Below are 13,063 nucleotides of genomic sequence, written 5' to 3' on the forward strand. Positions count from 1 at the left end.
TCATCAAAGTTGAGTAAGAAATAGCAGGTTCTCTCAAGCAGACTTACTTGTGTTGCGTTAAAGTAAATCCTTTTTTGAGCTCTAATTCCAGTTCTTCTCTCTCTTTTTCTCTTTCTTTTTTAAGGGAACCTTGAGAATAAACCCCAAGAAGTACCACGAGGCCTTCATTCCATCTCCGGTAAGCAGTACGCAGCTCCATAAAGTTAGCAGTCGGTGCACACATACCAAGCAAACGGTCCCTTTGGCTGAATGGGCACAGGGCTTGTAGGACCCCTAGGAGCAAGCCATCCAGCATCATTCCTTGACCTGTGGAGCCTTGCGTTCCTTGAAATTAACACCAGGTGAACAGGCCAGGAGCAGGAATGGGTAGGTCCAGCTCCTAGTGATTTGAACTCCTGATAGTAGAGGCAGTGCTGTTTTGGAGCTGGCTCAGGCCAGCTGTGCCCAGGTTGGAGGCCACCGATTAGCTGTAAACGGAGGCTTTAGGATTACACTTAACAGATGGCTTGCAGATTTTCTCCTGACTTTCTGTTAAGCTCCCCCAAACAAATGTGCTTTTCGGCTGCTGGTTTGCTGCATGAGCTAATTTGTAAACCTGATCTCAAAGTAATGTGCACGCTGTGTTTTAACAGGCTTGCCTTGGAATGCTGGCCCACGTGCAGCTCATGGAACGGCTGTTGAGTGGGAATTGATGTACCTTCATCTTCTCCTGGCTGTGGGGATAATGAAAGCTGTAGTCCAGAAAGCAGCAAAAAAGGAGGACACTTGCGTGTCCCAAGACTGAGTATGTTCTCAGGTGCCTGAAACTTCTTTTTATTATGCCTGACATGTTTCAGAGGGGATTTTCCTTCTTCTGGGTCCACCTTTCCTTCTCTAAATGTGTCACAACAAATCTTTAGAAAGCTTCTTCTGCCTTGTTTGTCAAATTGAAGAGTTTTTGTGGCACAGCTGGAAGGATAACTGTCTCCCAAGGAAGAAAGTTCTTTCTCAGTCATTAGGTGCAAGACAAGTTTTTTTCGGGCACCTGAGAATATTGTCAGACTGGTAGTCCAACACATCTGGAGAACACCAGGTTGGGGAGGGCTCATGCAGGTAGTGATTGCTCGTTAAACCTCTTTGTGGAGGTTATATTTGCTTGGAACAGAGGGCTGTGTAGCTCTTACTTCAAAGAAAGCTGGACAGCAAGATGCTGACTGAAGCTCTGCTAACATGAGCACAGCCCCCAGAATGGGCTTGAAGGAACATGAGCAGGATTCTGCTGCACAGAAGCTGCTCTGAGGTCTTTGGGGGAAGAGCAAGTTCAAGCAGAATTAATACAGAAAGTATTAACAGCATCTAGCGCCCACTCCATGTTTACAGAATCCTCGAACAGGGAACAAGGACTGTGCTGAAATGCAAACGGTAAAAATTCTTAAAACATGGCAGTTTCGACAGTGGAACGGGAGCTGAGTTTCCAATCAGAAAAAGCTCATTTCACAGGGGGTGCCTTTATCACAGGCCCAAAGCGGAACCATGCTGGTGCCTGCCGGTCGTCATTTGGCAAAGAATTCTGCAGGGAGGGAGGGCTCCACCTGCTACACGCTCTCTTCTGAGTGGTCTCCAACCAGGCTGCAGGCCCACCCACACGGAACCCCTGAGAGCCCTCATCTAATGATCTCCGCGATTGGGCAGGTTGCGAAGGGAGAAGACGCGCTTTTGCGCATCGCGGTCGAGCATCCTCTATTATCTCTCTCGTCTTCCTGAAGAGTGGGCTGTTACTGAGGGCAATGTAGGGAGACAAGGAGAATGCCAGTGACAGGTTCCTCCCCAGCATGGTGCCCCTGCCCTTCTGAACTGCCTGTTTGCAAGTATGGCTGATCCTGGTGGCTTCTGCCCGCCATGGAAGGCTGGGCTACCTCCAGTCCAAAAACTGATCAGAGGAAAGAAATCTGGGCTGTCTCCTCGTGACCCTCCCTATCTGGGATGCTCGTTGTATTCATACTTCGAGGGTGTGGGGGGAGAGGTGGAAAATCGAGGGAGGACGCTGGCAGCCTTGAATATGCCCTATAGGAATTTGAGGAAGCATTTCAGGTGCTTTTTTCCCCCCGGGACCCCGAACAATTAAAATGAAGTACATTTGAGGATAAAGTTTTGCTTTCAGTGGCACTTTTCTTCTAAGGACTTGTTTCTCTGCTCGCACACTGCGCATGGGCATGGATCTTTGTCATGGGTGTGAGTCATTTTCTGTGCTGGCCTGTGGGGCTTTTGAGCAGGGGAGGGCGGCACTGGTCCAGACCGTGTGGGTATGGCTGAGTCGGCAGAAGCGGTGGCTAGCTGCTTGTTACTGACTGCTGCATCAGTTTCCAGAAACGTCTGCAGGGCCACCTGCTGTGCCCGGCCTGCGCTCATTCACCTGAAGTAGGTCTCCTTGTGCTCCTAGGGAAGAACCTAGTTTGTAGCTTCAGGGCTCCCCTTTAGTTTGCGATGACGAGGGGAGGATGGGAGGGCTCTTGAGAGAAGAAATCCCAGGCACAGCCGGGAAGCCTGCGAATTGGCCTGTTCTGCCCATTTCATTTATAGAGCTAAATTGCTTGTGATCAGCTACAGAGTGAGGAGCAGGAGAATGTCTTTCCCCGGCTGGAATGCCATGCGATCCGGCGCTGCAGCAGCAGACGCTTCATTTCCTTGTGCAATCAGGAAACAAGGCGATGTGGCAGAGCGCCTGCCATCCATCACCTCCTTTGCACAACGAGCTCCTTAAGCAGGGCTGCAGCCGTGCCAGGGCGATGACTGAAATGAGAGGGCCCTCCTCTCGGATGATGCAAAACATCCCAAAGTATGCGGTGGGATTACTTTGGGGGTTGAGGAAAAGGGGGGCCGGTGAGGAGAAAATCTCAGAAGAACAGCTTCTCAGCTGAATTATGTTAGTCCAAGAAGCCTTGCAATTTTTCTGCCTCTTGTCATGGGAGGCAGCCTTTGCACAGCTGTTGCGCTTCTGTGGAGGTCACTTGTCCTGCTCTGGGATGGCCTTCCTTTCGCATTGGCTTCTACCTCTTACAGAAAGCGCCAGCACTGGGGCAGGAAAGGCCGTGGAGGTGAGGCATGGCGGCCTTTCCTCTTAGCGGTGTGCTTGTGCAAGGCCCCTTTCCCCTCCTCAGTTGCTGCAGGGGGAGCCCATTTTCCTCAGCAATGCTTGGAAGGTTCGTGATGGTATTCGAGAGTTTATAACGACTTTTGGTGACGTCCTCAAAGCTTTGCAACAGATGCAAAGGGAGTACCGAATCTTCCCTTCTCAGGAGCACTTTCAGGTCAAGGTAAACTCTGCGTGAATACCTGAAAACCCAGGGTTAGGCTGCCAAATTTCACCAGCAACTCGCAGGCGATGTAGCATTTGACAGCTGGCTGTCCACTGTAGTGCCCATTCCAAAGGCATGTACACCCCTGTGGTCTCCCTCTGTCCTCTTCTCTTGCCTCAGTAGAACAGGAGTGGGCAGGTGGGTGAGGATGACCTCTGTCCTGGGAGTTGCAGTCCAACACACCTGGAGGGCACCAGGTGGAGGTCCGATCAGCACATGGCCACGTGGACCATCCTGCCTAGAAGAATGTAGTGCCTAGAGATCGTGCAGTAGCAAGACCTCCTGCCTCAGCCATGCAGTGAAATGTTCTGGTGCCAAAACACACTGGTAGAGGGACGTCAGTGGGCATTCCTCTGCTGCATCTTTTTTCTCCTTTCTTGTCTTTTAGTCATCAGGCTCCAGGACTGAATTTACTTCAGGATTTGGACAACTGTGTTCAAGGCTGCCTGGGGAGGAGTGAGGGTCAGACCCGGTTTGAATGAGCTGACCTGTCTTGCACAAGACAGCCTGCTGTGGTTTAATTTACCTGAGGGGGTTGCTGCATTGTGCCATGGCCTGTGGGAACCATTTTTGCCTGGCACCTGGCTTGCTGCAGCCTGTCGTGTTGTATAAACTCAGGTGGCAGGGCTTGCTGGGGGCTGAGGCAGCCCTCCAGTAATGGAAGGCTTGTGTTTTGTAAATGAACTCGGGGAGGGCTGTTGAGATGGCCAGAGAGGCTGACCTCATTGATCTGCTCTCGGGTTTGAGGGGCTCTTTTGGGATTCCCAGCGTATTCTGCTGTTTTATCCAGAATCCCTCACATTCAGTCAGCCACAGATAAGGGCAAATAATGCACATGGTGGTTCCCCCACCCTCCCAACTGGTGTTTCATCCATTAGCCTCTTGGTCTGGCTTAGGAACATGCTGTGAAGAATGGAGCTTCCCACATTCCTGAGCACCACCTTCCTAGAGGATAAACCAGTCTCTGGTAGCAAGTGCTGTTGTTTCTCAAAGTCTTCCCTGCACATATCTGGAAAAGCATGCGCGGGGGGGGGGGGGACTTCATTAAAGCATCCTTGTAAAACGAACCCCAGAGGCCATCCAAATTGCAACATGCTCTCCTGGAAACAGATAAAGGCTTTATTTGTTTCTGGGCAATCTTACGAGATGCTCCCTGCAGAACCCCGTGTAGCAGAAGTGGTTTCAGAGGGGGCTCCAGTTTGCTCATAAGGCTGCCCCACCCCTTGCTCTGTATAAGAATAAACTTCTAGCCTTCATCTACAATCGTGGTTGTTTCACTGGAGAAAACTGACATCATGCAAATCTGCTTTTGGCTCTGAATCCCTAACCGCAGTTTATGGAGTTCAACATACAACATAGTTCTGATGCAAATAAATGGAAGCGAGAACCCAGAGACATGGCAGGAAAGTGCTTTCTACTACTCTGTGCTGTGTGACATCTGGAAAGGATCCTTGACAGGTATCTGGGAGACTCCTTGGGGATTTCCCATCGGCCTCACAGACAAGACTCGTATCCCAAAGATGCCTTTCCCTGATTACAGGCAGGGGTTCTTCTGTGGGACTGTCCTGTTTGCGCTCCTGTTGGCGCTTGGAAGCGCACGACTTTGCCTCTTCCCTGTCCATCACCTTCGTCGTCCCACTGCAAGAAAGTCCACGTGGGTTGTTTGTTCAGGCTTTCTTCTATAGAACAGAAAGAGGTCCTTAATCCCAATTTCTGCCACCTTTCAATGTGCACAGCAGGAGAGGTTTTTGTTCATTATTTTTTTAAAAAAGCTATCTTGTTCTGTATAACTTGAAGGAGCTCACAAGCAGAACATTAAATAAAGAATGTTAAAAAACCCGTAATTATTCAGTAGAAGAGCTGCATAAAACACCATGTCCAGCATTGCTGTAAGACAAAGAACAAGTATGGGTACTTCTGCTGAGCAAGACTCCTGCCAAAAGTCTGGGGAGGAAGTGCCGGTCCTGCCGCTCTTCATCGGCAGCACCCCTCGCGCAAACGCAGGCGTTCTCAGCAGCATGTTTCCATGGGCAAATGGAGGCCTGGGCAAAGAGAAGTGAGCAGCTGAGGTCCGCCCTGAAGAGCGGGTTGGGCCAGAGCCTCCGCTGCATTTTGCACTGGCGAGGAAGGGTTGGTGGAGACCCTTGTGTCCAGGCGGAAGGGCAGTCTGAGAAGCTGCCCTTCCGTGCTTGCTCAGAGCAGCGTCTGCGACAAATGAGCTTCCGGTTGGGGACCTGAGGGTCTTCAGTAAAGTAGGAATGATGCGAGGGAGTGGGCCGCTGGGGCTGGATCTGCCCCACCACTCTGCTTTCTGGGGGCACTTGCTGAAATGCAGGCACAGGGCCCCCGATGACCTCCATTGCCTCTGAATTCCCTGGATTACTAGGTTTTTCCCCACATGTGTTTCATCTGCTGCCGCCCACCCTCCGAATCCTTATTCCTGACTTATTTCCTACAGTCAAATGCCCTCCTGTCCCCCGTCTTTCCATAGTTTTTACAAATAGGGGATATATCTTTAGGAGATAAGTCTTTTTAAACACACACACCCAAATACGCACACACGGAATTTAGAACATATGTAAATTAGCATCTGCCTGTCTGTCTGTCTAGGGGGAAGTTGATGTGTGTCAGTGATGATGAAGGGCATGGGGACAAGGGGAGGGTCAGAGCAGAGAGAAGGGATGGCAGAGGCGGCAAGGGTGTGGGTGGGTGTCTTCAGATGTCAGCAAAGGGAAAATTTGGCAGTGAAAAGTGCATGGGAAAGAGCAAGTAGGAGAACAGCTGCCGGAGTCTCCAAGATGTGGTTTCCTAGAAGGGTTCTGTTTATGCCACAGTTCTGGGGAAATGCAAAAAAAAAAAAAAAAGGCACAGAGTTTGGTACCGCATGTCTCGAGAGTCTTGGCATCCATCCTGTTCGTGAAGGGAAGCTGGAGCATGAGGAAGCTGGTGCTGGATCAGCCCATTGGCCAGTCTGGCCCAGGATGCACAGCTTCTCGGTGAGCTGGGGCAGAGAAGGCTCTCTCCCACTCTCCGGCCATTAATCTGTACTTTGCAGCTGTCAAGGAGCTCACCCTGGACCATCGGCGTGCAAAGCGTCCCCTGTTCCCAGAGCGTGTGGGCCGTCAGGCAGGGCCGAAACTTCCCCTAGTCCTTGGGCAGGACTTCAGAGCCTCCCAGGGTCTTTGTTCCTCAGATTATGGGAAGTAGAACAAAGCAGAACACGTCGAAGAAGCAAGTTCCTATTACTTGAGTCGGTCTATCCCCTCGGCTCAGAGTGGGTGGAGGCAGCTCTTCCTAAATATCGCGCACATTTGCGTAGTTCTCGCAGGGGTGCCCCGTCTCTTGACCCTGTTTTGGCATGACCCCTTGGCAGCGGGGAGTGCGTGCCACCGAGGGCGCAGGCCAGCCATGGGACAGGCACTGGGGGTGGCGGTGCCGCCCCTCCCTCCCCTCCCCTGTGGGGCCCTGCACGTTGCCGCTTGAAGCCATTCGACGCCAGTCAGTCCAGCCGGCGGCTTGTTGGGCGTTTCGGTGCTGAGAGCTGTGGACAAGGATCTGCAACGGTTGGCGTTGCATACTAGCCATCCGGTGTTTGCGCTGCCACCGTTCTGCCATCTCTCGGTCTCTGGAAGTGTGGAGGAGGGAAGGCAGGGGGGGAGTCTCTCCTGCTGCTTGGGAGTAGCTCGGCCAGCCTTGTATCACCTGCTCCGGAGGAGCCGTGGCAGACGCCTGGGGCACGCTTGCTGCTGGGGCTGGGAGTGCTTGAGCCTGGAAAGCAGGCGAGCGGCGTTGCAGATCCCTGGGTATGGGAACCTGGGGCTTGGGCCGTGCCGAGACCCCCTAAGGCCCCTTTTCCGAGCATAGCGCCGCCACAGTCGTGACGCAGTGGTGTCGTGAACCCGGCGGCACATGCGGCTTGCATAACAGCAAGCTGATGACAGGCTCCCCCTGGTTCTTGGAAGGCACGTGGAGCCGTTGCAGAGCAGCTCTCTTCCACGACTCCTGTTTATTTTTAGTTCCTCGTCCGATATCCCTTGCAGCTTGTGTTCCTTTCCCGCAGGCCGTGCCGTGCCCCCGCTTTTTCAGGTGTGGGTGCTGTCGACGGCGCCCTTTCTTAGTCTCCTTAAGCAGCCGGAGGGACTTGGCTTGGCCTCTCATGGGTCGTCCTCCCACCGTCTCTCTGTTTTCTTTTGGTATGGCTGAAATTGAGATTTAACAGCGGGCATGACTGCAGGGATCCCCCGTCGCTCTGCGAAATGGACGAGGGCAGGTCCAGGGTTGCCTGCCTCAGCAGAAGCCCCTTCCGCCGAGTTGCCTGGTTTTCGGCTTGCCTGCCCCGAGTCCGCCTCGTCCCCTCAGTGGGGCTGGCCTGCTCTTGCTCAGCATCCGATTTCCCTCCGCTGTGCCTGCCCCTCCCCTGAGCTCCATGTTATCTTGTCCATTTCACACCACTTGCCAGATTTCACAGCCAGAAGTGGCTCAGAATTCCTTGTAGCGCCGTGCCCCATAGGCTTCCCCGGGAGGCCACATGGCGCAGCCCTTCTGATCCAGCCAGGATGCCCTCTTCCCGGCTGCTGAGCGCACATCTGCTGTTGGGGACGGGCCAGGGACTGAGCCAGAAGGAGGACCTCGGGGACAGCTGCGCGGGGAGGCAAGGAGGCGGAGGGGAGTAGACCAAGGGGACCCAGGACAGTCCCTGCAGACACCGCGCACCAGTCTCTTGGGAGCGCCAGTCAGGTGCCCAGGCTGCGCGTGAGGCAGCAGTGCTAGGTGCTGTCTGGTGTTAAGGGATGACACCAGAAGACAGGCAGTACAGGGTGTCGCTGTGGGCAGCCAAACAGGAGACCTGCTGTAGTCCCGAGCCTGCAAACGGTGCTCGGGAAGATGCTCCAGGGCACAGTTTGCGGGTTCATCACACGAGGCAGCGCTGTGCAGAACCCGGAGGCTGTGGAGCTGGTGGAAGCCCCTGCGTGAGGAGAGCTGTGCGCCCGGCGTGTGGGACTGGGCCCCCGGCTGGTGGAGCAGCCCCTGCTGCGCACGGCAGTGCGGAGTTGCGGGGCAGCCTGGAGTTGTCTTGCCAGAGGGCTGCTTACCGGCGGTGCTTTCCTTATTTGGTCCCAAGGCAGGTATTTTACCCTTCTCTGAAGTGGGAGCAATCGCTCCCTCCGGGGTGTTTTTTCTCGCCATTTGCCCTATCCCATGATGGACTGGAGGGTCTGAGGTTGCTTTTGGGTGGGCCAGGGTCACCCACAGAAAGCGACAAGCAGTTGTGGGCAAAGGGAGCTGCGGCTGTATGATTATGCCTCACCTACCTCACAGGATTGTTGTGAGCACAAAATGGAGAGGAGGGGGCTTCTGTCAGCTGCCTCCGCCTCCTTGCAGGGCATGGATATAACAAGCCAGCAACAACAAGCTTGGTGGATCAGAGGCTGCCCTGACGGCTGTCCTAAAAGGTTAGGCACGCCCAAGGAGGACGGGGCTTCCCACAGTTCTTCGCCATCGTTTCAAAATTGAGTTCCCAGAAGCAGAGACAAGTTTATCTTTGAATACTGGACACTGGTGGGGACTGGTTGGGGTGGCCATGGCCTTCCTGCCATGCTTGGCACTGCCTGGAGGACAGGACAGGACAGGACAGGACAGGACAGGACAGAGTTGCCGGGCAAGTTAGGCTGGATCTGGTAAGGCAGTTGAGTTCCTCAGACCTTGCATCACATGATAGAAATGGGAGGGATTGGAAGCCTGAACACCTACTAAGCCTGTCCGTGTGTGCATGTCTGCTGGCTGGAAATTTTGGGAGCCACTGTCCAAGTGAGAGACAGTGCAGTGCAGTGGTTAGATCGTTGAACTGTGATCTGGAAGATCTGGGTTCTAGTCCCCACTCAGCTGCAAAGCTCTCTGGGTGATCTTGGGCCAGCCACAAACTTTCATCCCAACCTACCCCAAAGGGTTGCTGTTGAGGGATACATTGAGAGTTCTGTAAGCTGCCTTGATTTCCTTGAAGGAAAAGAGGAAGAACATAAATACAAATTTGGAGGCACCTTCCTGGAGGATGCTTATCTATGAACACCCATGTATGCAGCATGTATGTAAGGGAGAGAGTGGGAGGGCCCAGTAGTCCCTTGTAAGCCGTGGGAAAGCGCACTTTGTGGTACGAGTGCGTGATTACTCCCTCCAGCTTGGCACCTCTCTGGATGGCCTTGATCCTGCATTCGCCCCGTACACCTGGCACCTCTGCGTCTGCTCAAAGCACCAGGTTTCTGTCTAAGGTTTGGCTTGTTTGCCCGTGTCAGAGTTCCCACAGAGAATGGGCAAGAGATGGCTGGACGAATAAACTGGGGACTCCCTCTCGGGCGTGTCAGGAGTGTGTCTGCATGTGTAAAAGTGTATAGACATTTGCCTGCGTGTGACCTGCATGTGTATTTCCTAAGGCCCCGGAGGGCGCTTGGGTCATTTGTTGTCTCTTGTCCTGCTGACTTTTCAAACGAGCTTTGTGGCCTTTCCAAATCCAGCTCCTCTAAGAACTGCTTCTTCTCTAGGATGGCACCCGGGATATCTTCATCGATGGAGTCGTTGCTCGCAACAGGGCTCTGAATGGTGACATTGTGGTCGTAAAGCTGCTTCCAGAAGACCAGTGGAAGGTGAGTGCTTTCATCTTTTTCTTTTCTTCTTCTTCCTTTTTTTGTTTTTGTTTGGGAGAGAAGGCTCTGGCTCTTTTCTCACAAAGGCTGCAGCAGCCTCTGCTTTCCAAATTAGGTACCTTTTGCCCAAACTTTATTTTTGTTTGTGCCCTCATGTTCCTCTTCCCTGCCCATGTTCTCTGCACCAACACCATCCCTGCACAAGTTCTGAAATTGAGGTACATGCATGACTGATGTTCCAATAATGCCTGTTACCTTCTTTTAAAAATAATTTAAAAAATTCTGCACACTCAATTAGGTATATGTATAGATGTACCTTCTAGTGCATCAGATGATCGGTTCTTCTTGCCCCGGGTGCTCCATCCTAGCAAGCAGCCACATCCCAGGGTCTCTTGGCTAAAGAGCCATGCAATTCTAGGCAGAAAAACCCAATGGAATTGGGGAGAGACCCCCGCCTGGTGGAGAAACAGCTGCTTCCCATACCTGGCTTGGAGGGCAAGATGGGGGGAACACATCCCCTTTTCTACACTTCTTTTTTTTAAATGTTCTGCTCTCTTCACTCAGTTCTGGGAGTGTTTTGGAGGAGTGAAGGAAGGCTTTGCGGGTTGTGGCTATAATGCCCCTTATTCACCCGCTGGCTTGCTCCCAGAGTGCTCTTCAGTTCAGCATGCGCTTGGCTGAGCTGCTGCAACAAAAATGCAGGAGTAAAATTCCCAAGTTACTACCTTTGCAGTTGTATGCTTTATCTCCCTGCTTCACTGCATATAATACGAGTTCTTTCACTTTTTGGCTGGATTTTTCCTGTCCTTGCCATCATGTTTTCCCAGCTTCTCTCTGAAAATATGAAGTCAAAGAGCTTAGTTAGCTATTTCATAATAATAATAATGATACAAACTTGGGCTTTCCTGGAATTTCTAAAAGGCTGAGTTGGAGCAGCCGTGCTATACAGTACTGAGGCTTGGATGTCTTTGCCTTCCTTGGGGAATTGCTGCAATGCCAGCTTGCTGATATAAACTTATCTGCCTTTGGCGTTCACTTGGAATGCATGATTTCCTTGGGCCAGTATTTCTCAGGAGGTGCTTGGGCATGAACAGGGTCTCCCAGCATGGCAGTCCTGGCTCGGCTCCACAATCTCGGGGCATCTCATTTTGCAGCCACAGTGTCCTGGATTCAGAGTGGGAGGCTGCAACCTGTCTGGGATTGGTGGTGCTTCTAGCAGGGTAGTTCTGGGGTTGCCTCTTGCCGTTCCTCCCCTCCTGAGCTCCCCCTGCTCCTCTTTGCCTTCCTGAGCTCATCGGTCTTTTCCCTGCTGCCTTTCTTCCGGGTGCTTCAGTTTTCTGTCTGCTGCCTGAAGGCTTGGTGATGAGACAGGGCTCCCAGGGTTTTGAGTCGAGTGCTCACATTCTGAAGGACGGTTGCTCACCCATCAAATGGACTTGGGTCCTCAGTAGAGTCCTCATCCCCGTGAGATCTCTCTGCTGGCTGTTCACATCCCAGCCAGGCTCAGCCAATGACTTGGTAGCCATCGGCGTGGTTTTGCTGTATTGTATTTTTAGATGCGTACGCCAGCTGCGCTCCTCTGCTCCAGCCCCATCTCCTGACCTCCAAAACCACATGCAGGTGGTAATGTTGGCCATAGTAAAATGTGGCTTGGCTCAGGCTGATGGGGGGGACATATTCATCCATACATGTGCCAGGCTTTAAGCCTCTACAAAATGGATGTTTCTTTTGGAAGTGGGGCACCAAAGGGGTGGGGTTGCCTGAATAGTTTGGGAGGCCTTGTGGACCTCGGGGTAGGGAAAGCACCTGAAGCAGATAAAGCCAACTGCAAGTTGCAGTTTGAAACATTTGGGGTATATTCAGACCATCAGCAGAGATGAATCCAACATGTGCGTGTGTCCGAAGACTGTGGGTAGCGCCCAGGGGTGTGCTCCAACACGTTACGGAGAAACCTCGAGTTTAAGACTGCTTTTCCTTCCTTCCCGGGGTGCCTGTGAATTGTGTGATGGGATCTTCTTCCTTCCTTGTGATCTACCTGAACAACCTCTCCCAACAGCCACCAGGTTTATTTCTGAAAGTTGTAGCCTGTCCTTCAGCAGCCACGACATCTAAAACCAGAAGAAAGGGTAAAGCAGAGCCCAGCTTACCCTGTGGTGCAGAAAGGCACCAGCTTATTGTTGTTACGTGCTGTCAAGTCGTCTCTGATGTATGGCAACTGTAGGGACGAATGTGGAAGAATCAAAAGCTTGAGAATTTCATGTTGACGTATTTTAAACAGGGGAAATGATAATTAGTAAAGGAGAGGAAAATCAGACTGCCAAGATTGGACTGCCTTTATTCAAATCTGTGGTGTGACCACGCTTAGCATATTGTGTACAGTTCTGGGACCCAGCCTGAAGAAGCCTGCTCCATGGTTAAGTGTATGCTAAGTTATGCAGTAGCGCTTCCACCCTTGCATCCTGTGGGTTGTTGTGGATGGAGCCTTACTGGGACACCCACAGGCACCTGCCTGCTTGGTTCTCCGGTCCTCGCAGCATCTGATGAATAGTTTCTGGAGCGGACCACGAAGGTGTTGTGGCTCCCAGCATGTTATGTCAGCAGCAGAATTCAGGTTTCTTTTCTTCAGAAGGGATGTTTATGCGTGAAGGAAGGAAACCATAAGATTCCTAATGGTTGGAGGAGGTTTTCAGTGCCCTCTATACTCTGGGATTACCAAAATCAGAACAGACTATGTAAAACAGGAAATAAATCGTGGAATGAATTAAGCAGCATCGACATAATGCAGGGCTGTAGCACCCTGCTGTTTTGCGGCAGAATTTAATGAAACGGTCTTTTGAGTGCAGAAGGCCTGGCTGTTACTGTTCATTTGCAAAATCGATACCTCAGGGTGGCCTTTAAGGGCAGGAGGAGCTCAGCATTACCTTCCTTGCTTTGGAACTTTTAAACTTAACGTTATGATTTGACTCGGCACCAAATGGGATTCTTTGCCATTGGATTGGCTGAAGGATTAACTTGAGAAAAGCCCCACGGAGTGGCTTGCCCAGCCCCTGCCTTCCCCCCATATACTGCCTGCCTGCCTGCCTTTGCATC

At 52.1% G+C, this 13,063-nt stretch overlaps 1 protein-coding gene across 2 annotated transcripts in view; it reads left to right on the forward strand.

The window, feature by feature from the left end:
* DIS3L2 (DIS3 like 3'-5' exoribonuclease 2) overlaps positions 1–13,063 on the forward strand; it is a 190,813-nt gene that overhangs the window by 29,840 nt on the left and 147,910 nt on the right. For both annotated transcript variants that reach the window (XM_044422422.1, XM_044422421.1), the window contains exons 5-6: positions 125–178; positions 9,872–9,973. In XM_044422422.1, the coding sequence (XP_044278357.1) occupies positions 125–178; positions 9,872–9,973 (156 nt within the window). The remainder of the gene's footprint in view (positions 1–124; positions 179–9,871; positions 9,974–13,063) is intronic.

This window comes from Varanus komodoensis, unplaced genomic scaffold (assembly GCF_004798865.1).
Source record: "Varanus komodoensis strain SLA01 unplaced genomic scaffold, ASM479886v1 scaffold127, whole genome shotgun sequence".
Taxonomy (NCBI): domain Eukaryota; kingdom Metazoa; phylum Chordata; class Lepidosauria; order Squamata; family Varanidae; genus Varanus; species Varanus komodoensis.